Source organism: Corythoichthys intestinalis, chromosome 6 (assembly GCF_030265065.1).
Source record: "Corythoichthys intestinalis isolate RoL2023-P3 chromosome 6, ASM3026506v1, whole genome shotgun sequence".
Lineage (NCBI taxonomy): Eukaryota > Metazoa > Chordata > Actinopteri > Syngnathiformes > Syngnathidae > Corythoichthys > Corythoichthys intestinalis.
This window is the reverse complement of record NC_080400.1, coordinates 5,807,055-5,834,087: the sequence shown is the minus strand read 5'-3', so window position 1 is coordinate 5,834,087 and position 27,033 is coordinate 5,807,055. Positions and strand designations below refer to the sequence as shown.

The window sequence follows — 27,033 nt, the reverse complement described above, 5'->3', positions numbered from 1 at the left end:
GCGCAACCGCTTTTGTTTCAACCCAAACCCAACCAGAAAAAGAAGTAATTATATTCTTCAAAATGTCATTTTTAGCTTAGAATCATTAATTGATGTCTAATATTTCGTTCAACAACAACAACAACAACAACAAAAAAATTTTTTTATTCACTCGCATATTTTAAACTTTTAAACAAATTACGTCACAATGAAAAAAAATGGTGTCTGTAAATAAGTCACGGGTATCTACCTCATAATTATGGCTTAATTTTATTCACTTTTTGTACTGTCACATTTTCCCCGATTTATTAGATGATAAATAATCGATCCAAACAAAGAAAAATTGAAGGAAAAAAAAAAAGTTTAAAAGTGTAAATATATAAAAAAGAACGTTCTGGACCACTCCTTGATGTCTGCTTTTTCTGCATTGCAACCCTTGTTATATTACCATGTTTCACCCCTAAAATCCCTCCAAAAATCCAGCTGTGACCACTCACAGCTGTGTCTTGACACTCAGTGATACATGGAGTCTTTGGATCGAATCAAGGTAAGTACGCGATAATATCTCTTTAAAGTCATGGCGTCTGTAATTCTGCTCTCGCGTGTTCTCACCTCCAGATAGGGTTTTGCTGTTTAAAAAACTTTTTATTTATTTATTTATTTATTTATTTATTTTTTTTAAATGCCCTCCCAGTTCAAAATTTTTCTTCCCCCAGGAAATTGAGATTTTAAGCTTTCCTATGATGTATCACACATGCATATCGGACAATTTTGAAAGATGGCCAAATTGGTGGTCTCAGAGAAGAACTTCAAGTCACCTGAGTGTTTTCCGCCATATATATTTTGATCATTCGATCACAACTACTCAAATGGACTGAACATCTATTGTTGTCATTAGCAGTAAAAGATGATCAATGGACCTGACTTCTACGGTTGGTCATCAATGGCACCGAATGCGTTAACGTGGTTGGACGGTGTCAGTGTTTTGTGTGAGTGATGCGTACCCCATGCCAACTTGAAGCTGTTGGGCAGGACTTTGCCCTTAACGACGGGCCTGGAGGGACCACTGGGTCGGTCCGGGTTGGTGATGAACTCCACCACCGGGCTGGGGTTACTCTTGCCCTCCGAGTTGTACGCTGCCACCTGAATGCCATCATGGGAAGTGTACATGTCAAAAAAACAAGACAGAAAGCTAGCACTTTGCCGACAAACCAAGTACAGTGGTACCTCTACTTACAAATGTCTCTACAAACGGAATTTTCAGGTTACGACACGCCTCAACGCGAAAACACTGCCTCGTTATGAAAGAACTTTGAGGATATGAGAGGCAAAATTACAGTATGGGCTGCTACTCGCAGCTCCCAGTTTACTGAACGTAACAGCTGCTTTGCCATTGGCTATTGCCTAGCATTAGCCCGTGAGTCAAGGAAAGACCACGATCCCAGCCAGTAACAGAGAGAGGTCCACTACTAATATTCACTAAACATGGCCAGAACGTATTCAGAAGTGTGGATTTACAGAAGGGGTGTGACAAAATATCGAAATGGTGATATATCGTGATACTTTGTATCCCAAAAGGTTATTGATATGCTCCTGTCAAGAATCAAGATATCGTTTTAAAAAGGTGTCAATGTTTAAAAAAAAAAAAAAAAGAACCATCAAGTTGCTACCCAAATCTTCCACCATAATAGCGTCTCAGTTAACTCTAAGGGTGCCATTGACGGTGCTTGACACCCAACCCATTTAGACTGGGAACGTACGTTCTAGAGCTGAAATGAATACTCGAGCAACACGAGTAACTCGAGTTTAAAGACTGATCCGAGTAATTTTATTCACCTCGAGGAATCGTTTCATTTTGCCAGCTCTAAGCATCACGTTTTGCCCGGACTACTACTAATGCGGGACAACGTGCTGATGTCACGTGCGTAGAGGAAGAAGCAATTTAAAAAAAAAAAAAAAAAAAAAAACACTGCAGCCGACAGCCGCCACAAACTACACCGACGTTACTAAAAATTACGTTCGCATGATGCTGATTTGGTAGCAGGTAATGTCCAAGGCGTCTCATAGACATAGCATGCAATTAGAACTAGATGCGAAATGACGCGTATGGGCAGTGTTAATAAACAGCCGCCATCTTTAAGCAGTAGACTTTTCAGCGCTAATAAATATAACGTTACTGTCACTCGCTCATGTAACGTTAGCCCTTTGAAGGGCTAGGTTTCTATTGATTATGACCACTGTCGATGCGTGGCTAATGTGTCTTACATACAGGCTTTATTTAATACAGTGGGGAGAACAAGTATTTGATACACTGCCGATTTTGCTGGTTTTCCCACTTGCAAAGCATGTAGAGGTCTGTCATTTTTATCATAAGTTCTCTTCAACTGTGAGGGACGGAATCGAATACAAAAATCCAGAAAATCACATTGTATGATTTTTAAATAATAAATTTATAGTATAAATTTACTAGTGTTGTGACCAAAAATAAAACCCCAATTCAACAGATTTTCAAACTCGGCATGCTTGTGGGGGAAATATATAAAAATATTCTATTGGAAAGTGCAGAGTTGAATCATAACCATTAAAATTTTACGACTAACCTATATTGAAATGACAAAAATATGACTAATAGGTATTTTTCGACCAAAAGACTGGGCTGCGGAAAAGAACAGCCCGAGTAGTGTACATCCTTACTCGAAACTTGTACTTCGTGCTCCTGTGGAGGTTCCTGACGGTGCAGGAGAGATCTTCGCCGTCGTAGCTCGGCTGGAAGCCGTAACCCTGTGGAGTGCGACCAGATGATAACGGCGGTTAGATAAACCGCAAATAAAAGGATGTGCAGTTTTTAAAGGAAGCGGAAAATGTTCATGTACATTTAGATTAAAAAAAAAAAAAAAAAAACAATTTGAGCTTTCTTTTAGTGGTGATGGAAAACATACAGTTTTTATGTTGGATGGAGTCAACAGGAGGATCTTTGTTGACATATTTTTAATTGTTTGGGTGGAAAGAAGAAGAAGAATAATGGCCGGCGATGAATTTAGCAGGTGAAATTTCCAATATTTAAACACTTAAACCCTTTAATGCATAAATTATGACTTTTACCCTTACATTAACCTAGTTGGCTGCCTATGACGGTGCTAGATGTCCAATCCATTTGAAGTGGGAGGGACGGCAGCGAATGAACATTTGCCACTACGTAAATTGCAGATGCTTTGACATTAGAGCTGAAACGAATACTCGAGCAACTCGAATAACTCGAGTTTAAAAACTGATCCGAGTAATTTTATTCACCTCGAGTAATCGTTTATTTTGACAGCTCTAAGCATCACGTTTTGCTCGGACTACTTTTAATGCGGGACAACGCGCTGATGTCACGTGCGTAGAGGAAGTAGGGAAAAAAAAAAAAAAAACCTTACTTACTGCAACCGACAGACGACGCCGACGTTGCTAAATACTAGCCCGCACGATGCTACGTTGGTAGGTAGCGTCTGATGAGTCTCATAGAGATCACATGTATGTTGAACTAGATACGAAATGACAGACTCGGCCGCGTCAGGGCAGCGTTAGTAAAAAGCCGCCATCTTAAAGCAGTAGAGCGCTAAGCGCTAATAAATAAAGATTTAATAAAGAGCGCTAAGCGCTAATAAATAAAGATTAACATTAATGTCACTAACTCAAGTAACGCTAGCCCTGCGGAGGGCTAGGTTTCTATTAATTATGACTACTGTCGACGCGTGGTTAACGTGTCTTACATACAGGCTTTAACATAACATAGTGTTGTGGAGTGATGAGGGTGTAAAATAAAAACTCAATAATGCTAACTATCAATTTTAGCTCAGTAGTCATTGCTGGATAAAACACCAAGTAGCAGTAGCACTGGTCCCTAATGTGCTCCAATACAGCCTGTATCATACATTTATTATGAACACTGCAAAAACTCAAAATCCTATCAGAACTTACAGTTTAGACTAACTTAACTAGAACTTAAAAATGGCTTGACACAAATAGAATTTCAATTGAAACACGTGGGGGGAAAAAAATCCTAACTTTTAAGTGATGTGTGTTATCAAGCGTAACAGCATTTTTAGGTATATATATATATATATATATATATATATATATATACAGTATTTTTTTTTTTTTTTTTAATAAGATATAAAGGTTTTTTGAGTGAAAGCAGTGAATTAGTCTTTTTTTTATTCTAGTTACATCTGAGATGCAGATGCAGTTATTTGTTAGTTTCAGGGCTCCGGAGTGGCTAAGCTAGCGCAGGTCATTGGTGGTTAAAATCAACTCCATCGAGCCCCGCTAGCTCGAAGATTAAGCATTATGTGAAAAATTCTGATCTTTTCCTTTAAATCCAATTATCGGAAAGTCAATTACATGCGATGACATTTTTCTGTTGTCATTCTTATGTTGAGGTAGCAAAGGGAGAAAAATTGTTAAAAAGTAACCGATAAATGACTTTTAAAGTAACTTACTTTGATAATAAAGTAATCGGTAATGTAACTAGATTGTTTTTGAGGCGTAATCAGTAATTGAATTACTTTTTCAAGTAATCTGACAATACTGGTGATAAGCTCTCGTGCTCTTATTTACGGCTTTGTGCACAGCAAGCTTGAAAAATAAATATTGCGCAGCATTGGCATTGTAGTAGGGTTGGGCATCGAGCATTGAGCATATATGGGACCCGGTTGTAACACTTCGGTACCCGGAACCGTTCAAATTTTCAAATTTCAATTCCATGTTTTGATGCCCTGACCGCCAAGCAGAAAAAAATGCTGCCAAAAACCACGAAGAAGCCACAAGAAGCGCGTGTTTGTGCAGTGCAATTTCATTACAACCATGGACACTGTGCTGCGGCGCTCAAAAGTTTGGCTTAACTTTACAAAATAAATGACCAGTCAGCTCAATACAACATTTTGCAACACAACTATATCATGCAAAGGTGGCTGCACGACCAATTATGCACAACCGGCTTCATGGAATATAGCCTAAGTGCCAAGTGCAAAGCCAGCCGAGTGCTACATAGTTGACACGCTGCGCCGTCAGAAGCAGGTAAGTAAAACAATACATTACGTGTTCCTGCGATCCGACCCCAGATTAAGCAGTAGATGATGGATAGATGGAAAATAGTACGAGAATAAATCGTATTATTACGTCGGGCTATAGTTGATATCACGTATATAGAACTAGATGCAAAATGACAGACTTGGCAGCGTTAGAACATATAAAGAGAAATAGATGCAAAATGACCGATTCGCTGGCGGTAGTAAACAGCCGCTATCTTAAAGCAGTGGACGCCTCCGTTAAAATCAACAGTATGAAAAGGATTTTTGTTTTGGAATCTGTCGTGTTGCTTATTTAGAAAGAAGCAGCTATATGAAGCATTCGGTTACCTTTTTAATGAACTTGTGGCAGTGAAAACATCGCATCACATCACAAAGCATCCTAGCCAGAAGCTCTTATCTCTTCTTCTCTGCATTATACGTACATACTCCTACAGCGCCACTCACTGGCCTAACTGGTATTGTCACAACAAACATTGCATGTGTCTGTAAACACAAGAGAATCGGTTTTACAATGGCTTACTGCAAGCAACACGTCACTTCCGTTCATTAATATTCATGACATTAGCTACTGTTGCTAAGTAGGGACAAGCCACCGGTTGTCCCTAATAGGAAATGAATGGAAATTGTGTACGAAGGAGATGTTTACAGAGCACAACCTACCAATTCTCTCCAAAAATGATGTGCCTAGTGCCAAATTCACTGGAAAAGATGTGGAAGAACATAAAAATGTTCAGTTAAAGAGAAGGCTTGGGTGTCGAAGGCTGAAAAAGACGAAAAGAACGAGCCGACCTAAGCATAGCCTTGGCTTTTTTATCGACGCGACTGACAATGACATTTTCCTGTTTCAACAAGCTATCCTTTACCATCAGCCCTGTCTTTCTTATATATCCTCTGGTTGTCCTATGTCTCTTACCGTTCTTGGGGGTAATTTAGTTAGCTTTGTGTAGCGATCGCAAATGCTACTCGGTGACAGCCAACGAACACTTTTAATTTTTTCCATTGTTAACAAATCTTAATTCTATAACTTATTTACACTTCCCCCTTACTAAAGTTTTTTTTTTTTTTTACAACAGAAAATGTAACAGTGGCAGTCAGATACCATTTTAATTCTTCTTAGGTCATTCATTGTCAGACAGAAGCAGCACCCGGCACGTCACGCCAAAAAATAAGTTAAAAATATCAAAATGGCTTACCTCTTTGTCCTCTGAAAGACAATGCCAACCCTACGAAATGTTTACTGCATAAATGTTTACTGCAGAGCTGACGTTAAAAGTCCGCGCAAGTTGATTCAGTCTTCACATTTTCTCCTCCGAGTTTTTAGTTTCGGGAAACGTATGAAGAAAACATCCTTCATATGTCGTAATGTCGAGTCGTTTCTACAAGTTCCAAAAAAGCAATGTGTGATCAGCATGCTCGTTTTTGAAAGATTACCGGAGAAAAGTAGCAGATTTTCCATTGCTTCTATGCGAGGGCGGGTCTAAAATGTCCCACTTCTACTCTACTTCCGCTTTACGATGCGACGTCACGGTCTAAAAATAGCATGCGTGCGGTACGCCATTTAAGGAAACATTATTTTGCTACATCAAATTATAATCAATAGAAGAATTTATACTAATGCTTCGTTGTAGCTCCCAGCTAAGGTTCATGTATGGCAAAGGAATATAAGTCAATGTTTTCTCCGTGGGCTTTTGAAAAATAATCATCTTTGTGAAAGTTCACTCCTGTGGAAAGAAACTTCATTACATTCGAGTTGAAAGACATTTATATACAGGTTAAAAATAACCCTGTGAGAACTTCATATCATTTATAAATTTCATTTTAACTGTATTAATATGAAATAATAATAATACTAAATTCAAAAAAATAAATTAATTAAATTTTTTTAAAAAATGGAGAGGTTAAGGTTAAGACATTAATATAAATTTTTAAACTATATATTTTTTTGAACCTGCCTTTTTTTTTTTTGGGACACTGCCTCTTAAAAGAATCTGAATTGAGAATCGTTCGGAACCGGAATCGAAACATGGAACCGGAATTGGAACCGGAATCGTTCAATTTCAAACGATGCCCAACCCTACATGGTAGTACTCACTGATACAGTCATTCTAGTGTTGCAGTGGTATTATATCAACACCATAAATAACACTGCTTCTTGCCACAAACGCAATGTGAAAAATGTAAACAATGACAAAAATTTTTTATCTTCTACGGCTCCATCCGATGCATTGTGTTATTACAAAAGAACAAGGTTCGCGATAAAAAATAACGAACGGCGTGCTACGACAGCGCTGACAGCCGTTAGCCCCGAGTTCTGTGAAAAATCTAACTCTACTGTGAGAAAAACATGTATACCGAGCCTTCCTCGTCCATCTCCAGGACGTAGCAGACGTCGTCCTCCTTCGGCGATCCGCTGGGCCGCTGCCACTTGAGAGACAGATAGTTGACGCCGGCCGTCTCCAGCTCCGGAGGGAAGGGCGGCGACGGCACGCTGCACGAGGTGAACAGCTCCACCGAGTCGCTGAAATCACTGGACCGAGACGCGTTTGTTAATCCATGTTTTCTGCGCTCCACTTGAAGATTTCCATTTTTAGCACCTGACGCCCATGTTGTTTTTGGCCGCCAGGCGGAAGGAATATCTGGAGGCCGGCGAAAGTTTGGTCACTCGGTACTGCTTCAGAGGTCCGTAGTAGCACTGCTCAAATGCGCCGGTGCCTTTTCCCTGTAAGCCAAAAGGTCATTGTCAAGCCTAAAGGTGAACTCTTTTGTTGCCAATAATAAATACTTCCATCATTTCAATGATACTCTGATTAATGGGAAATTTGGATTTTTATTGGATAAATTAAAATACATATTTTCAGATTTTCGATGACATTCTAATTTTGAGGAAAATTTGTCAAAATCAAATTAAAAATGTCTTATTGTTTGGAAAATATTTTCTTTAAAAAGGAATTACAATGGTAGCTTTGCTGTGATGGTTGGTATATCAGGGCACTTCCTGTTAATTCTGAGGCATTTCGGGGTCCCTTCCTATTAATATGGGGGCATTTTGGGTCACTTCTGGTTCATACCTGGTGACTTCCTCTTGATTTTGGGGGATTTCAGGGTCACTTCCTGTTCACATCAGGTCACTTCCTATTGATATAGAGGCATATTGGGGTCAATTCCTGTTGATATTTGGTCACTTTCTGTTGATTTGGGGGGATTTCGGGGTCACTGGTTTATATTGGTTCACTTGATATTGGCATGGGATCATTTCAGGGTCATTTCCTGTTGATATGGGGCCACTTCCTGTTGATATGGAGGCATTTTGGGTCACTTCCTGATGATTCCGGGTCGTTGCCTGTTGATATGGGGGCATTTTGGGTCACTTCCAGTTGCTAACGGGTCACTTCCTGTTGATTTTTGGCATATCAGGGTCCCTTCTTGTTGATATGGAGGCATTCTGGGTTACTTTTGGTCGATACCGGGTCACTTCCTTTTGATACGGGTGAATTTTGGGTCACTTCAGTTCGCTAATGGGTCACTTCCAATCGCTAATGGGTCACTTCCTGTTGATTTTGGGCATATCGGGGTCACTTCCTGTTGATATCGGGTCACTTCCTGTTGAAATGGAAGCATTTTGGGTCACTTCTGGATGATACCAGGTCATTTTCCTGTTGATACAGGGTCACTTCCTGTTGATATGGAGGCATTTTGGGTCACTTCCGGTCGCAAGCGAGTCGCTTCCTGCTTATATGGGGGCAGTTTGGGTCTCTTCCAGTCGCTAACAGGTCACTTCCTGTCAATGAAATGGCAAATAGGTCTACTGGAAGTGAATGAGAAATTTCGGCCTTTAAAAATGAATGAATACGTTTTTTGCAAATTTTGGCCGAACCATTTGTATAGCAAAAGCAAAGCTATACAACTTCTATGCCTCTTAAACTTCCTGAATTAATATTAAGTAGTATGAGGTATGTGATTTGGGTAAAATTTGTAGGACTAGATACATTTTGATATTTAACTTGATAAAAAAAAAAAAAAATTTTGGGCGAACGATAATTTTCTTGCATGTTATTTCCGGTCGTTTTGGTTTATGAATGGTGTCTGTGGTTCAAACTGCTCTGGCTGGGAAGAAACGCCATTTTTAAGAATTTTTTTAAAAAACAACGGAATATTATAGATGGTAGCTTTTGCTTATTGATTTCATAAAATAATATTGCTAGCAAAGGCACGGAAAGGCCTATATGAAATGAATAGGCTAACATGATTACCTCATCCCATTGAAGAATGTAGTTGTGAACCTTGGAGCCGTTGTCACACGGGGCCTAAAGAAGCAAGATAACATGACAAACTGACAACACACCGTCAACTTCTTGCTTTTTAATGAATACACCAAAGATTTTCTTGCTGAGCCCTGAAACATTTTTACACAGGCACAGTGGTGGCCATTTTTCCCAGCGCCGCCGGCTAAATGAAAACGTTAATTACACGAGAACAACAATTGGGAGGTGCAGTTTCCTCCCCTGGGGCATGTTGTCAATGCGCTAATTGTTTTTTGGGGAAACAAAGGACTTGGATTTAGCTTTAATGGGACTATTGTTGCCAAAATTTGAGTCTAATCTACTTCCCATGTGTGTTTCATGGCTCTGTGTGACATGGAAAAAAAAACTCCCATCACAATATTTGCCAGGGTTGTAACCAATACACCGAAATGGTGATATATCGCGATACTTTGAATCCCAAAAGTTTATCGATATGCTCCTGCCAAAATTCCATATATCGTATCTAAAAGGTCTTATTTAAAAAAAAAAAAAAAAGGGAACAAACAAGTTGCCACCAAAATCTCCAACTACAATACAGTCACTTATCTGTACCATTGACAGTGCTAGACGCCCAATTTAGACTGGCACGTCCATTCGTTTGCAGCTAGCCTTTAAGATTTTTGGCGAATTTACAGGTTGAGTTTGAGTCTGCTTATTTGTTCAGGAAGATTCCCAGGTCACTTCCTGTTCTGTAGCCCAAAATCAACAGGAAGTGACCTCTAAATGCCCCCAAATAAGCAGGAAGTGACTGATAATAAACTGCAAATGAACTGAAATGCCACAAAATTAAACCCATTGGTTGTCATTGACTGCCATGTCACTTCCTGTTCATTTTAGGGCAATGCTATTTTTAGGGCGCAAGGCTGCGTGACGTCACCATCGCAAACTAGAAGGGGGTCAACATAGAACCGCGCTCGCATACAACCAATGCTAGTACTGCCTGTTTTCTCCCGGTAATCTTTCAAAAAAAGAACATGCAGATTAAACACTGCTGCTATGGAACTTGTAGAAACGACTCAAGACATTACGACCGTCCACATATGGAGGATGTTTTCTTCATACATTTCCCAAGCCAAAAACTCCAGAGTGGGGAAAAAATGTGAAGAATAGATTAACTTGTGCGGACGTCCAAAAGACCAGTTTAACGCTTGCAACGTCCAATCCATTCGAAGTGGGATGGATGGCAGCGAATTAACAAACGTTAATTTGTTGCCTCCCTCCCACCTCAAATGAATTGGACATCTCCTAGCGATACACTCAATTAAGTTCACAGTTGGAGGATAAAAAGAGCTTGTGTTTCTGTTTTATTACTTTTATAGTAAAATATTGTAGAATGACTTCCTGACCAATGTACAGGGATCCCTCGCTACTTCCCGCTTCAAACTTCGCGCCCTTAGTCCATCGCGGATTTTCAATTAAAAAATAAATAAATGCAGTATCTTATAGAGCTGTCCCGATCTGAACGTGTTGTCTCTCACTCTCGGTCCTGCCACTTTTCTTGGTCAGGCAGTTCATTGGAGTTGCATATTAAAGTTAACGATGATTGACAGACTGTTAAGGTTTGATCTTGCCTGAGAAGCTTACTTCAAAGCGCAGCATGCTTCAATCATCGTTTAACTTGTTAAACAGTTGCTGTGGCAACTCACTGTGTGTAAGTGAGCAGCTTGAGCGGAGTGGACTCACTCAATGAAGCATTTAACAAAGACAAGCATTTTTCTACTTTATTCTAGTTTCAAAACAATTCGGTGGGACAGTAATATCTTTTTTCGAACATTTAAATTCTGTATTAAAGTAAAAAACACGTAAACAACAAAAATAAACAATGAGGTCAAATGCTGGTAGCACTAACTAGTGCAAAAGAATGGAATGTAAACAGATTCAGAACAATGACTTCGCCTTTCCAACATGATTCAAAACAATTCTTAAAAAAATTATCTACCATTAATATTATAGTATACTACTACACAAAATAGTATCATAATTAGGGCTGTCAAACGATTAACATTTTTAATCAATTATTCGTAATTAATTGCAATTCAGACCATCTCTAAAATATGCCATATTTTTCTGTAAATTATTGTTGGAATGGAAAGATAAGACAAGACCAACATAAACATTCAACATACTGTACATAAGTTCTCTATTTGTTAATTATAACAATAAATCCTTAAATGGCATTATTAACATTCTTTCTGTTAAATGGCTCCACGGATAGAAAGACTTATAGTCCTTAAAAGATAAATGTCAGTACAAGTTATAGTAATTTTCTATTAAAACCGCTCTTAATGTTTTCGTTTTAATAAAATTTGTAAAATTTTCAATCAAAAAAAATAAACTAATAGCTCGCCACTGTTGACGTCGCCGAGCGGAGACGTCACATGGGCTCCCTGCCGTTCTTCCACAGTGTCTTTAACTACGTAAGGTAGTGATTGAAATACAACACAAGGTGTCAATGGTGAGTTTTCAATTACTTAGAAATCAAGCCAACGAGTGTGTTTTATCCCTCGACTGGCGCCGTTATCCCGTTTCCACGGTACTTCACGGTCATTTGAGTGCTAACTTCACAATGTTCGAGACCTCTGATAGTTTGTGTATTGTGACTAAATATTGCCATCCAGTGTATTTGTTGAGCTAAACCAGTACTTCTCAAATAGTGGGGCGGGACCCCATAGGGGGGCATAGAGCAATGCCAGGGGTGGCGCATGTGACCTCGGGCAACATACTTTTTTGCTATACTAGAATAATGTATCACTCTCAAAGTAGGTGCAATATTTTTGAACAAAAACGAGCACACAGCAAAGAGCACTGGAGATGTGACGAGCTAAGATCAGGAAATATGACAAAGCCTATGTAGCATTTGGCTTTGACTTTTAATATAGTGGGAGACGAGAAAAGACCAGTCTGTGTCTAAAAATGTTTGCAACGGACAGCAGGAAGCCACATCAAATAAGATGTCACTTAAAAACATTATCTCCCACTCACATTGATAAGCCACTTGATTTTTTTTCAGCCAAGACGTGCCGAATATCGCCAACAATCGTCCTGCTTTGTTTCGCAGTGTTACATCAGTAAACCAGCGAGCACTGTTAGTATCATATAAGGTGGAATACCAAGTTGCTCAGTGCAAAATAGCAAAAATAAAAACTGTCCCACTGTCCAATGACACTGTTGTTTTGGTTTATTTTATGTTTTTACGGTTAAATTGTTATTTGAATTTATGAGTATTTATTGATTGATTTTATTAAATTTTATTTTTCACTATTAGATGGTCAAAAAATGTACCTTGAATGTATTTTTACAGATTGGATGGGACTTTTTTTTTTTTTAATTCAGGCAAAGAGATGCACTTTGTCTTTTCTATACTTTATTGTAAGTTGAGCTATATATTTTTTCTTTAATATTAAAAAGGACACATTATTATGCAGAGGTATACTTATATTAATAATTTACAGGCAAATGATACAAATTACAGTGGCGGCAGAGAGTTGTGGGGGGCCGAAACATTTACGTCTTCCTGGGGGAGGGATAGGAATATTATGTTTGTTGTGAAGGAGTTGCTGTATTTTTGTTTGGTCAAAAGAAAACCACCTCTACCACCTTCTACTTGACAGACATTAATATATGCACCCATGCTTGTATGAAAAAAAAAAATTGTGGACCTTCAATATTTGAGGACCCCTGATTTAAAGACATTTTGAACATCTATCGTCATCCATAGCAGGCAAAAAGTTACTGTGATCAACTGTACTTTAGTGCTGCAACAATTAACCGATTAACTCGAGTATTCGATTAGGAAAAAAAAAAGACTCGAATTTTACTGCTTCGAGTATTCGTTTAATTAAAGTGGCGTTGTAATGGTTTGTTTTGAAAGTGTTTGCATTTAGTTTTATTGATTTGGGTGGATACATTGCCCTCTAGTCTGCCTCATTTCCCATGGCTGAATCCAGCAGCTCCTTGTTAAGACCAGCGTAAGCTAAATTTTTGTTTGAGCTTGTTTTTTTAATGCATTCGTAAAGTATATTTGGCCGTTTTTTGTGGGAATATGTGTCTGAACCATTTATTAAGAGCATTGTAAAAAAAAAAAAAAAAAAAAAAAAAAAAAAAATTTTTTTTTGTGCATTTTATAGCATTTAAGCTAGCGGACTTTTGCTATGTAAGTTAGCCAATTGTTCTTTTGTTGTACATAGATCATTATTTTAATACCGATGGAGGCTCAGCTCAGGTATTTTAAATTTTTATGTTCCTTATTCGATTAATCGATTATTCGAACTAGTTCATCGATTAATCGGCTGCTAAAATAATCGATAGCTGCAGCCCTACTGTACTTCATTTTTTTCATAAAAAGTAACTGCAATTTCTTCAGAAATTACGATGACACTTTGCTGTGGTAGATAGAGATCATAGGTCACTTTCTGTTGATTTGGGGGCATTAGGGGGACAATTTGATTTGAAACGGGTCACTTCCTGTTGATTAGGGGACTTTCGGTGACATGTCCTGTTGCATGGCTGTCAATGGCATCGACTCACACTCAAATCACAAGCACACAGGTTTTTCTGATATTCAAAATGAATAGGAAATTTGGATGGCTGTACATGGCTGTAAATGGCATCCCATTACAAATGAATGGGACAGTTTTGGGCGAATTTTGGGGTAACCGCAAGTTTTGGTCAAATTCTGCATACAACCTTTATGCCCCTTACTGACCTGTAATTTTAGATGTGTAATTATGCGATTTGTTCAAAAATTATAGGACTACATACATTTTGGAAAAAAACTTCCCAAAAAATATGTTTACGGGCGAACGGAACATTTTGGAGGGTCATTCGAAGTATTCCCTGCATCGCGCGGAAATTCCGGTCAATTTGATGTTTGAATGGTGACGGTCGGTCAAACGGTTTGGACTGTGGAAATGTCATTTAGAGAAAAAAAAAAAAAGAATTTTGATATCTGGGCCCCATCTAATAAGATTTTTGCAGTATAGTTTTGTTCCATAACCTGGCTAATGTTGACACAAGAAAACACTGTACCTTCCACTGAAGTACGAGCGAGTTCTTGTTCCCGCTGGCCTTTTTGGGAGCGTTGGGCACCTCGGGCTCGCAGCTCAGCGTGGTGAAGCTCGCCGCCTCCGAAGGGCTTCCCTGTAAACAGTTACACGTAGCCTGGACCCTGTCGGAGCGTTCGGGTTAGAGACTCGAAAGAGGTTCCGTCGTTTCGAAGACTGGAGTTACCGCTTACCTGACGTGATAGTCTGTTGCAGGTCGAAGGTTCTCTAAAGTTGCACTGAGTTCCTCACCGCTGCAATGAAAGGAATTCCGGGTCATGCTTCAATTTACAAAGGAGGAATACATAAATATTTTCATTTCGGGATTAAAGGACACACCGGTTTACAACACAAATGGTATTAATAATTGAAATTAAAAAAAAAAAAAAAATAGGGCTGTCAAACGATTAAATTTTTTAATCGACGTAATTACAGCTTAAAAATTCATCGTAATTAATCGCAATTCAAAACATCTCTAAAATATGCCATATTTTTCTGTAAATCATTGTTGGAATGGAAAGATAAGACACAAGACGGATATATACATTCAACATACGGTACATAAGTACTGTATTTGTTTATTATAACAATAAATCAACAAGATGGCATTAACATTATTAACATTCTCTTTAAGCGATCCATGGATAGAAAAACCTGTAGTTCTTAAAAGATAAATGTTAGTACAAGTTATAGAAATTTTATATTAAAACCCCTCTTAATGTTTTAGTTTTATTAAAATTTGTAAATATTTCAATCAAAAAATAAACTACGGTAGTAGCTCGCCATTGTTGATGACAATAATTACACCATGCTCACTCATTATGCTTAAACCCATAAATTCATTTGGTACCAAGCGCCAGCAGATGGCGCCAAACAAAAAAAACAAGTAACAAGCGGACATTACACTGCTGTCATTTTAATCTAATTGAGCGGGGCATGTGCGTTAATTGCGTCAAATATTTTAACGTGATTAATTTTAAAAATTAACGCCCGTTAACGCGATAATTTTGACAGCCCTTATATTTATATACATATATATTATAGAAAAATACAATTGTGGAATTCAGGTAAAAAATGCGAATAAAACAATTTTTAAAAAAAAATTTTTTTTAATTGATCAAACAAGAGGAATTTTATTTCCACCTTTTAAGTAATTGTTCTCATTTTCAAAAAATCATTTTTAAACTTTATTATTTGAATGAATTTACCAATTTTCTTCCATTTCTTTAACATGATTCCCCCCCCCCAAATTTTTGTTGTATATTTGGAAAGGTCTTTTTATTTACGCTACGTGCAGATGACAATGACAAAATCATAATTATGGAATATTATTTTTAAAAATATTTAAAATTTAACACAAGACAATTTTTCATCATTTAATATTATTTCAGCATTTTTATTTTACGAATTTACCCATTTTCTAAGTTACAAAAAAATTATGATGAATTTTTTTTCAAATTTCCAATTGTTGTATTTTGCAATTTTAATTATGAATTATCTTTCATATTTCCCCTCCTATTTTTTTTAAATATTATAAACGTATTTTTAATCAATTTTCTTCGATTTAAAAAAAACTTTTTTTGATTTTATGTTTTTTTTTTTAAGTTAGGATTTTCCTATTTTTAGTTGCATTTTTCAAATTTTGCTTTTTTTTATATATTAAAATTGTGATGTACTGTATTTTCTGTACTATAAGGCGCATCGGACTATAAGGCACACCTTTACTCCCATGATAAAATCTTAAATGTTTCATTGGCAAAAGAGCAATATAGCTGTAATGTGTGTTTGTGTGGTGGGATGCATGTGGGCATTTTTTCAGGAAAAAAACCTGAAACCTTGAATTAAACACTTGTGTTGAGTAATTATGTCACAGCAGCCATTAACAATAAGTTGAATGTTTGAAGTGTTTTGTTCAAACTAAGTCATTTGTGTTACAACGACATGTTTGCACAGTCGTCGTATTGATTTTTATAATGTTGACATTGTTCAAGTCATACAAGCTGTTATAAATGTTCATACCTGAATTTCTATGGATTACAACAACTGTTTTAAATACGTAATGTTTAGACTGCATTTACAATTTTTTAACTATGTTAAATTGAAATCTGGTAAATAAATCAACAAGAAACAATTTGTTATTTCACGCACTGATTCAGATTTTCAAATTATATCACAGTCCGCTTGGGCGACTTGATCGTCATTTATCGTTATCGAGGTAAATCTGCTCAATTTACCGTGATACGTACTTTAGGCCATACCGCCCAGCCTTATGTCATTATTAAAAAATCCATATGTAAACCACATCAGATTATAAGACGCAGTACTAGTAGCAGTTGTGGTAGTAGTGGGGTTTGCATTATGCATCCACTAGATGGCTCTGGTCTAAAGAGAATGCCATGATTCACCAATATTAATCCCATATATAAGGCGCACTGTCGGCTTTTGAGAAAATTGGAGGCTTTTAGTTCGCCTTATAGTGTGGAAAATACTTATATCGTACACCAATGCTTTTCGACATCTATTTGTTAACTCATTGGCTGCCATAGACGGAGCTGGACGTCCAATCCAATTTGCGTTGGGGGGATGACGGCAATCAAACGATCGCCGTCAATGGCCATACTAGGGATCCCAGTTCAGATGGATTTGACGTCTATCCCCATCAATGGCTAGCTTGTTAGCGCTGACATCACTCACCAGTACACGCTCTTGTACTTGCCATCCTTGCCGCTAAACGAGACAGACACCTCGTAGCTGAGGGTCCCCACGAGGATGCCGTCGTCCTCCGGCGTGGGCGCGTTCCAGCTGGCTTTAACCGCCCGGGCCCGGATGTCCGACACCTGTCGCGTGTACACAAAACACAGGTGTGTAAATAGCATTTACAGCTCCACCAGCCGGATTGTCTACTGTGTCTACTGTCTACACCTTTTTAGACACCATTTGGAACCATTGTTGAGTTCGTCAAAGATGACAATAATGAAAATATTTAGTCGATGACGAGCTAAGAACTTGTCTTGGGAGACTAAAACGTAACAGGGCGAATGCCACTCTTCGTCTGACGAGACGAAAACGCGCTATAGGATCCGTCATCATGTGTGACATTTTCTTATTCAACGTGTAGTTAGTCAGCTAGCATCGTAGCAGGTGTTTGCTTGTTTTGAAACACATGGTAAGATTTGTAATCTTAGCAAGAGATAATATGCAATTTTGCTTTAGCCTTTTAAGGTTCTGTGCTGAGCGATTGTTACACACTAAATGTAATTTGCATCGTTAGCATAGCATTCGTGTCAGCATTAGCGTTAACTTGAGACAGCAAGTGTCCTTTTAAACTGTTATGTCGTTTTTTTTTTTTACTATAGGCTACGGCTTACAGTAATAGTGCTCTATACCAATGGAAAACCCTCATCAATTTGCCGTTGTCCTTTTAGACACTACAATAAGTGCTCTTTTGTCAATGTTCATTCCAAAATGTTGGAAAGCTTAATTTCCGATGGTAGCTTTGCAAGTACTGTATTGGCCCAAATATAAAACGGCCACGATTATAAGATGACCCCCTCTTTTTCAAGTTTGAAAAAAAGACTTTTTGAACACCAAATTAATTTTTATATAGAAAATAATTACAGTACATCTGAAACAAATATATTTGAGAGAAAAAGCATGTTATTTTGCCTCATTCTAATCTTAATAACTGAACATTTAAATACGTAAACTAAAGTGCAATCACATCCCTAAATGAATGGCTTTTGGTTTTTGAAATGTAAATAAACCAATCTATTGTGATGAAACAACAAAATGGCAATAACTGCATTAACCATAACTAACTGTAGTCATGAAACAAATCTGAACAAGGAAAAACATTGCAATAAAATAACGCAAACTGGTTAAACTTGAGAGTAGCTGAGATCTCTCATGACAGAACATCGCTTCAATGATATTTGGCGCCATCTAGCGTCATGAATGGGTATGACGTCTAGACCGCAAATAAAGACCCCACTTTTTCAGTCGGGCCAATACGGTAATTCAAAAGCTACCATCTATAACATTCCATTTTTTGGGGGGGGCGTTTCTTCAGCCCGCCACCCAGACAAAATCATCGGACCCTCCGACACCCGTTCATAAACCAAAACGCTTGACACCACACAAATGACCGTTTGCTCCAAAAGACTGGAAGAGTAACATTTCAAAACACTATGCATGTCCCACAGTTTTTGTCCTAATCAAAAAAAAAAAAAAATCAGGACTCTAACGGGCACAAAAGTTCTATCCAGTCATTCCTAAAAATTTACGGCGCAGCCAAAACGTGCCAAAAAACATACCCATTCATTTCTAATGGCTAAAATTTTCAGTTGATTTCCAATGGCCCAATTCACCATTCATTTCAATTTCACAAAAACCTCCATTTATTCCTAGTGATTTCCAACTCAAGTGACTCAATGTCAGGAATTTACCCCTAAATGTCCCAAAATACACAGGAAGTGACCCTGGAAAGCCTCAAAACCAACAGGAAGTGACCCAATATGATTTGGAAGTGACCCTAAAATGTCCCAAAATACACAGGAAGTCACCCAGTAATGCCTCAAAATCATCAGGAAGTGACCCAATCTGCATAAGAAGTGTACCTGTTGATTCGGGGCATTTCGGGTACACTTCCTGCACATATTGGGTCACTTCCTGTTGAATTCAGGGCATTTCGGGTTCACTTTCTGTACATATTGGGCCACTTCCTGTTGATTTTGAGGCATTACAGGTACACTTCCTGTAGATATCGAGTCAATTCCTGTTAATTTTTAGGCATTACAGGTTCACTTCCTGTTCATATTGGGTCACTTACTGCTGATATGGGGGGATTTGAGGGTCCCTTCCTGTTGATATCAGGGCATTTGAGGCATTCCAAGGTCACTTCCAGTAGATATCAGGTCACTTTCTATTGATATGGAGGTATTTGAGGGTATTTTCCTGTTGATTTCGGGTTCACATCCTGTACATACTGGGTCATTTTCTGTTAATTTTTGGGCATTACAGGTTCACTTCCTGTTCACATTGGGTCACTTCCTTTTGATATGGAGGGATTTGAGGGTAACTTCCTGTTGATTCCGGGTTCACTTCCTATTAATTTCAGGGCATTTTGGGTTCACTTCCTATTGATTTCGGGCTCACTTCCTTATATATTGGGTCACTTCCTGTTGATTTTTGTGCACTACAATTTCACTTCGTATTCATATTGGGTCATTTCCTATTGAAATGGAGGGATTCAAGGGTCACTTCCTGTCCATATTAGTGTCACTTCCTGTTGATTTTGGGCATTACAGGTTCACTTCTCCTGTTCATATTGGGTCACTTGCTGTTAATATGGGGGGATTGAGGGTCATTTCCTATTGACTTCAGGGCATTCCAGGATCTCTTTCTGTTCATATTGGGTCACTTCCTGTTGATTCTGAGGCATTCCAGGGTCACCTCCTATAGACCCTACTCACATGACGTCACAACCACACCTCCGCGCCATGTTGTCCGTCTACTCGTCATGTTAACGCATTACCGCTTCGTAAATTCCTCCTATTATGGCATGTTTTTTTGCTCGTTAACATTAATAATCATAATGGTGAAGTCGTGTCTGGCGGCTGGTTGCAGTAACAGAGAAGATAGACGGAGAGACTTTAAGTTCTACCGTATTCCGAGAGACCCGGAGAGGAGAGCGAGATGGACTGCTGCAATTCGACGAGAAAACTGGGCTCCAAACGATTACCACAGATTATGTAGTAGTCATTTTATATCTGGTAAGATGCATCTAATATATATTTAGAGGGTTTTGGGCTGACAACCACAATTAAGATCATTGCGAGGCTAATCGGCGACAACATAGTTTCAAATTCAAGATGCTTATTTCTTCCATCGTCATTACATTTTGAATAATATTTAGCTGGTACCAAGTGAAAGGAGCTGGCCTCGTCTACGGATCGTCAGTAAACAGGTGTGTCCAAACCTTTTGCAAAGGGGGCCAGATTTGGTGTGGTAAAAATGCGGGGGGCTACCTTGGCTAATTCACATAGAATATATTTAAACAAATTTTAGCAAGCCCTTCTGTGTGTCACATTTACTTTATTTTTTTTTTATTCATTCATAATTTCAACAATCTCGCCTTTGTGGCGTTCTCTTTCGACACTCGGGCTCTTGCGAAATATTGCTGCTGTGAAATTAAACTAGCTTCCAGTTGCTATAATTTCTCGCTGCGTATCTTCCCTGTAATGTACATCTCAGCGTGTCTTGTTCGGTAATATTATCACGTCGCATCGAACTCTTTAAAAACAGCGACTGTCTCTTTGCAAATGAGGCAGACACAGTTGTTGCGTGTTTTATTGAAGAAATCGTCCAATATCCACCTATCCTTGAAGCGTCAGCCATCGCAGTCATCTTTTTTTTTTTAATTGATTGTTGCCATTTTAGAAAGTTGGAAGTAAAGGGTCACACGGGGTAATGTTGCTTAGAGTGCTGCTCTTAAAAGTTTTTCAGACTTTCATGAGAATAGGCTGAGTTTGTGTGGACAAGATAGTTGTAGATATCAGGGTAGCAGATGTCAGGCAGAGAGGGCGAAGACAGCGGGTCGAAAAATATCGATTTAGGCATCAAATATGGATCTGGCGAATGAATAGACTCAAGCTTTTCCACATAATGCCTTTTATGCAACGCATCCAATGAGTTTACAGCGTCGGGGCTTCCATGAATTGCTCTATAAACTGAACGACTAATTGAAACCATTGAGAATAGGGCTAAACAGAGACGGACAATATGGCAGCCGGAAACAGCGACACGTCATTCTGTAACGTTGGTGAGCAGGGTCTATGGATCGTTACGCATTGTAGTTTCACTTCCTGTTCATATTGGGTCACTTGTTGATATGGTGGGATTTGAGGGTCACTTCCTGTTGATTTCAGAGCATTTCGGGTTCACTTCCTGTTGATTTCGAGGCATTCCAGTGTCACTCCCATGGGGTAGTGCATCTGATGGTATGAGTTTTTTGGAACCTATCAAAGTTGGGCATCTGATGGTATGAGTTTTTTGGAACCTATCAAAGTTGGAATAGTGAGGATTAAAGTGCAGGCAGAGTAATTTGACAGGAAGAAAAAAAAAATACCAATACTCTATGTGAGGAATTTTTATCCCATTATATTTGGTGCCTTTTCAGATGGCGCTACACCTGCAGGGTCCATTTTTTACGCAAGAAAAATATCAGATTGACCTTCTCGCCCCACTGTTTCGCATCACGCTCTAACAAAATAGAGGGGTGAATAAAATCCCCAACCACGGGGGTTTAGCCATCCGAGCGCTTTGAAATACACTCCTTTTGCAACATTTACAAGGACCTCAGAGGATTGTAGTGTACATTTTATGAGGTCAAAGAAATTCCTAGCTAATCCTCTATTCAAAGGAGCTATTTTTGTTGTGCCTGAAGCAGCTCCGAGCTCTCAATTTCCTGTCAATGAGTCGATAACTAACCAGTACAACAACACTTAGTAGCGGATGAGTTGGCATTTCTGGGTCACTTCCTGTTCTATTTAATAAACTTTTGGCCTAAAAATGCTACAAATCCTAATTTTGCAACTCTTAACATATCTACACATATTACTTTTTTACATTTATTTTGGTCTTACAATGTGGACACCAATTATCTGCCATTGCAGGTACTAGACGTTTAATCCATTTTAAGTGGGAAGGATGGCAGTGAATGTTCATTCACGAGTGATTTACTCATTCAAATTCACATCAGAAGGATGATTTGACACCACATGAGCGGATGTCAGACTCCCATTTCAAATGGATTTGACATCTACTAGTGATATTTTCATTCAAAAAAAATAAAAATAAAAAGACCTTCAATGGCCCCTAGAAGGAGGTTATATTGGTAGGGGCGACTTTCCCATCAAAGTCAATAGAAATTAAGTCATAACTACAAAATGCAATTTCTGGAGAAACTGCGATGGTAGCTTTGCTTTGGCAGGTAAACTCCTTGGGGTCACTTCCTGTTGATATAGATTTTTGGTTAAAAAAAATGGTGCCATTTTAGTCGGGGGGGGGGACTTCTTGGTAAAGTAAAAAAACAAAGGTGACATATGCCATCTTGTTAAAAAAAATGGTGCCATCTTAGAAAAAAAAAAAAACACCTGACGTATTGGTCCAAAAAAACCCCCAAAAAAACAAAAAAAAAACGGTGACATCTTTGTCAAAAAAGGGCCATCTTGGTCCATTAAAAAAAAAAAAAAAAAAAAAAAAAAAAAAACTGACTTCTTGGTAAAAAAAAAAAACGGTGTCATCTTGGTTGAAAAAAACTGCCAACTTGGTAAAAAAATGAAAGAAACTGTGCCATCGTTTAAATAAAAAATACAACAGTGACATCTTGGTAAAAAATAAAAATAAAAATGGTGACATCTTGCTTAAAAAAGGGCCATCTTGGTTAAAAAAAAAAATTAAAAAAAACCTGACTTCTTGGTCAAAAAACTGCCATCTTGGTTGAAGAAAAAAAAAACTGTGCCAACTTGGTAAAAATGAAAAACTGCCATCTTTAAAAAAAAAAAAAAAAAAATAATAATAATAATAATAATAATAATAAAAAATAAAAAATAAAAAAAACTAAAACAGTGACATCTTGGTTAAAAAAAAACGTGACATCTTGGTAAAAAAAAAAGTGCGATTTTGGTCACAAAAAAACAAACAAACGACATCTTGGTTTAAAAAATGGTGCCATCTTGGTTTAAAAAATGGTGCCATCTTGGTCAAAAACATTGGTAAAAAAAAAAACAACCTGACTTTTTGGTCAAAAAACAGTGCCATCTTGGTTGAAAAAACTGTGCCAATTTGGTAAAAAAATAAAAGAAACTGCGCCATCTTTTTAAAAAACAAAACTATTACATAAAAAAAAAAAAAAAAATGGTGACATCTTGGGAAATAAAAAAAACTGCCATTTTGGTTACCAAAAAAAAGTGTCATCTTGGGTTTAAAAAAAAACTGACATCTTGGTATTAAAATTTTTTTTTAAAGTTCCATCTTGGGTTAAAAAAAACGGTGACATCTTGGTTAAAAAAAACTGACATCTTGGTTAAAAAAATGGTGCCATCTTGGTAAAAAGAAAAAAAAAACCGTTGCCATCTTGGTCATCAAATTCATATTTTGAAAGAACCACGATTTTGGGGTGGGGGGGCAAACACTGAATAAAGTTCGCGTGGCATGAATTTTTGAAATATGTTGAAGTTGGAACGGAGTCGATAGGTTAAAGCACGTGGAAGGCCTAGGATACTCAAAAAGTGACAAGATTTAAGATGAAACAATACTATAGATGGTAACTTTTGCATTACATGTAAAGTTACCATCAACTAGCTTATTTCTCAACTGATGTTGTTTACTTATTGGCCACCATTGTCGCAATACGTCCAATCCATTTACAGTGGGAGGGTTGGCACAGTAATTTATTGCATGGGTACTGATACTAAGACCAATTTTCAATACGTTTTCATCTGGAAAGAAAATCCCGTTCACTGTCATGTGGGCACACACACAAGAGAAAATTTCCTCGCGCGTGGCCGTCGGTGGGTCCGACTTCATTAGCTGGGCGTCGGCGGAAATTCATCAGCGGCGTTACCGGGACTTTTAATGACGCCACGCATTGGCGTCATTAGCAGTCTCTCGTGGGCGTACTGCTGATAGTCGCATCAAAATATGTAAATACAAGCAAACTGGGCTTAAAGAAGAACAGGGGAGGAAAAGAAGGGCATACCAACCGAAGGTTTAGCCATGGTGCTCAGCAGTGCTTGTAGGGCTAGGCCTGCTGCGTCCAATTCTGAGGGCAAAAAAATAAAATAGTTTTATTTTGAAAAATTGTGACATTTTTCCATCATGTTCTCTTTTCACCCCCTTGATGCCTGAATTTAGTCCTTCACTACGATTGATGGGCAAAGACATTTAATTCAATTGGACTGGGAGGGATGGCAGCGATCATTTTCTTGTTTTGTTGAAAAATTATATAAATATATACATACATATATTAAAGTAAAAATATGTCCGGTCTTTCCATTTTTTCCCCATTAAAAATATTTTCCTAAATAAGGACACAAAAACAACGGCAATAAAAATAGAAAATTTGAAAAATACCACAAAAAATTGGAAATCCATAATTTTAATAAAATCAAAAGGATTTAAATAGAAATGAAAAAAAAAAACTGTAAGAAAATATGGAAAATAAATTCAAAACATTAAAAATATTGCAGAATACAAAACTACACATATTGATAAAAATAATAATTTAAAAAATCGTTATTAGGAAAAGTAATTTTTTTTCATAAGTAAAAACATAAAACAAAAAAAATAATAATGGGGAAATAAGGATATGAAAAAAATAACGGTAATAAAAATGTGAAAATTTGAAAAATACAACAAAAAATTGTACATCCTAAATTAAATAAAATCAAAGCTTAGGAAAACAAAACAAAAATTAAAAGAAAATCTGAAAACAAATTAATAAAAAAAAAAAAAGAAAAGAAAATAGCATTGTCGAATACAAAAGTACCTAAAATAATAAAATAAAAATTAAAAAAATATATAAAGGGAAATAAATATAATGCTATAGACCCTACTCACCAATATCACAGAATGACGTGTCGCTGTATCCGGCCGCCATATTGTCCGTCATTGTTTATCCGTATTCTCAATGGTTTCAATTTGTCGTGGAATTTATAGTGCAATTCATGGAAGCCCCGGTGCTTTCAGACGCAGTAAACTCATTGGACGCGTTGCATAAAAGGCGTTATGTGGAGAAGCTTCAGTCTATCCATTCGCCAGATCCATATTTGATGCCTAAATCGATATTTTTTCGACCCGCTGTCTTCGCCGTCTCTGCCTGACATCTGCTACCCTGATATCTACAACTATCTTGTCCTCACAAAATCAGCCTATTTTCACGAAAGTTTGAAAAACTTTAAGAGCAGCACTCTAAGCAACATTACCCCGTGTGACCCTTTACTACCAATTTTCTAAAATGGCGACAATCAATAAAAAAAAAAAAAGTTGACTGCGATGGACGACGCTTCAAGGATAGGTGGATATTGGACTATTTCTTCAATAAAGCATGCAACAACTGTGTCTGCCTCATTTGCAAAGAGACAGTCGCTGTTTTCAAAGAGTTCGATGTGACGCGATAATGATATCACCGAACAAGACACGCTGACATGTACGACAACATTACAGAGAAGATACGCAGCGAGAAATTATAGCAACTGGAAGCTAATTTAATTTCACAGCAGCAGTATTTCGCAAGAGCCCGAGTGTCTAAAGAGAACGCCACAAAGACGAGACTTGAAATTATGAATTTAAAAAAATAATAAAGCAAATGTGACACACAGAAGGGCTTGCTAAAAATTGTTTAAATAAATTGTTCTATGTGAATCAGCTAAGGTAGCCCCCGCATTTTTACCACACCAAATCTGGCCCCCTTTGCAAAAGGTTTGGACACACCTGTTTAACTGACGATCCGTAGACGAGGCCAGCTTCTTTCACTTGGTACCAGCTAAATATTATTCAAAATGTAATGATGGTGGAAGAAATAAGCATCTTGAATTTGAAACTGTATGTTGTCGGCGATTAGCCTCGCAATGATCTTAATTGTGGTTGTCAGCCCAAAACCCTCTAAATATAGAATAAATGCATCTTACCAGATATAAAATGACTACTACATAATCCGTGGTAATCGTTTGGAGTCCAGTTTTCTCGTCAAATTGCAGCAGTCCATCTCGCTCTCCTCTCCGGGTCACTCGGAATACGGTAGAACTTCAAGTCTCTCTGTCTATCTGCTCTGTTATTGCAACCGACCGCCACACACGCCTTCACCATTTTGATTATTAATGTTAACGAGCAGAAAAACACGCCATAATAGGAGGAATTTACGTAGCGGGATGCGTCAACACGACGAGTTGACGGACAATATGGCGCGGAGGCGTGGTTGTGACATCATGTGAGTAGGGTCTATAAAGATAATTTGGACAATTTTGAAGTCATTTTCATAAGTGATAAAAACAAAATTAAAAAGAATTGGGGAACACATGGGAAATAATGAAATAAATCCATCTTGAAATAAACATTTAAATGGGTCACCAATTTAATATCAGCTCATTTAATGTAAAAAGATCGATAAATATTTCATTATTTAATTAATTATGTCATGCACATGAGTTGCAACACTTTTATCACACGGTTTTTCACTAATTTGGGGGGGGTGCGAGTCATGTCATGACTCGAAATTCATATCTCAAGCCCCTTATTTACTGCAAAATGGACCCGAAGGGGTGCCATTCGTTTGTGCTACGTTTGCCTTAGTTGTTGGGACACCCCTCTGTTATTGAGAGAGTTGGTACGACATCATTTTTCTATAAATTTGCGTCTGAAAGGGGGGGGGGGGGGGGATGCTACTTTACGGAGGTCGGTAGAGATGGTCACAAAGCACATATAGCAAAATCCAAAGTGTCGTCCTTTTTTTTTTAAATTTTATTTTTTATTTTACTTCCGGGTCGTCTTGCTGTCGTGCTGTGTTTTTTTTTTTTGCATTCATCATGCGAGACATTTGCAGTCATGTTGCGAGCCATTTGCATTCGTGTTGTGGGATTT

The 27,033-nt window shown here is 37.8% G+C and overlaps 1 protein-coding gene across 5 annotated transcripts in view; it reads right to left on the bottom strand.

Moving 5' to 3' along the window:
* fndc3a (fibronectin type III domain containing 3A) overlaps nucleotides 1-27,033 on the bottom strand; it is a 159,973-nt gene that overhangs the window by 34,883 nt on the left and 98,057 nt on the right. For 4 of the 5 annotated variants that reach the window (XM_057838462.1, XM_057838461.1, XM_057838465.1 and 1 more), the window contains 9 exons: nucleotides 24,159-24,217; nucleotides 17,089-17,231; nucleotides 14,589-14,648; nucleotides 14,381-14,519; nucleotides 9,302-9,355; nucleotides 7,646-7,770; nucleotides 7,404-7,578; nucleotides 2,674-2,760; nucleotides 984-1,122 (listed from right to left, as the gene is read on the bottom strand). In XM_057838462.1, coding sequence (XP_057694445.1) covers nucleotides 984-1,122; nucleotides 2,674-2,760; nucleotides 7,404-7,578; nucleotides 7,646-7,770; nucleotides 9,302-9,355; nucleotides 14,381-14,519; nucleotides 14,589-14,648; nucleotides 17,089-17,231; nucleotides 24,159-24,217 — 981 coding nt within the window. The remainder of the gene's footprint in view (nucleotides 1-983; nucleotides 1,123-2,673; nucleotides 2,761-7,403; nucleotides 7,579-7,645; nucleotides 7,771-9,301; nucleotides 9,356-14,380; nucleotides 14,520-14,588; nucleotides 14,649-17,088; nucleotides 17,232-24,158; nucleotides 24,218-27,033) is intronic. The other variant, XM_057838464.1, reaches the window with a different exon arrangement.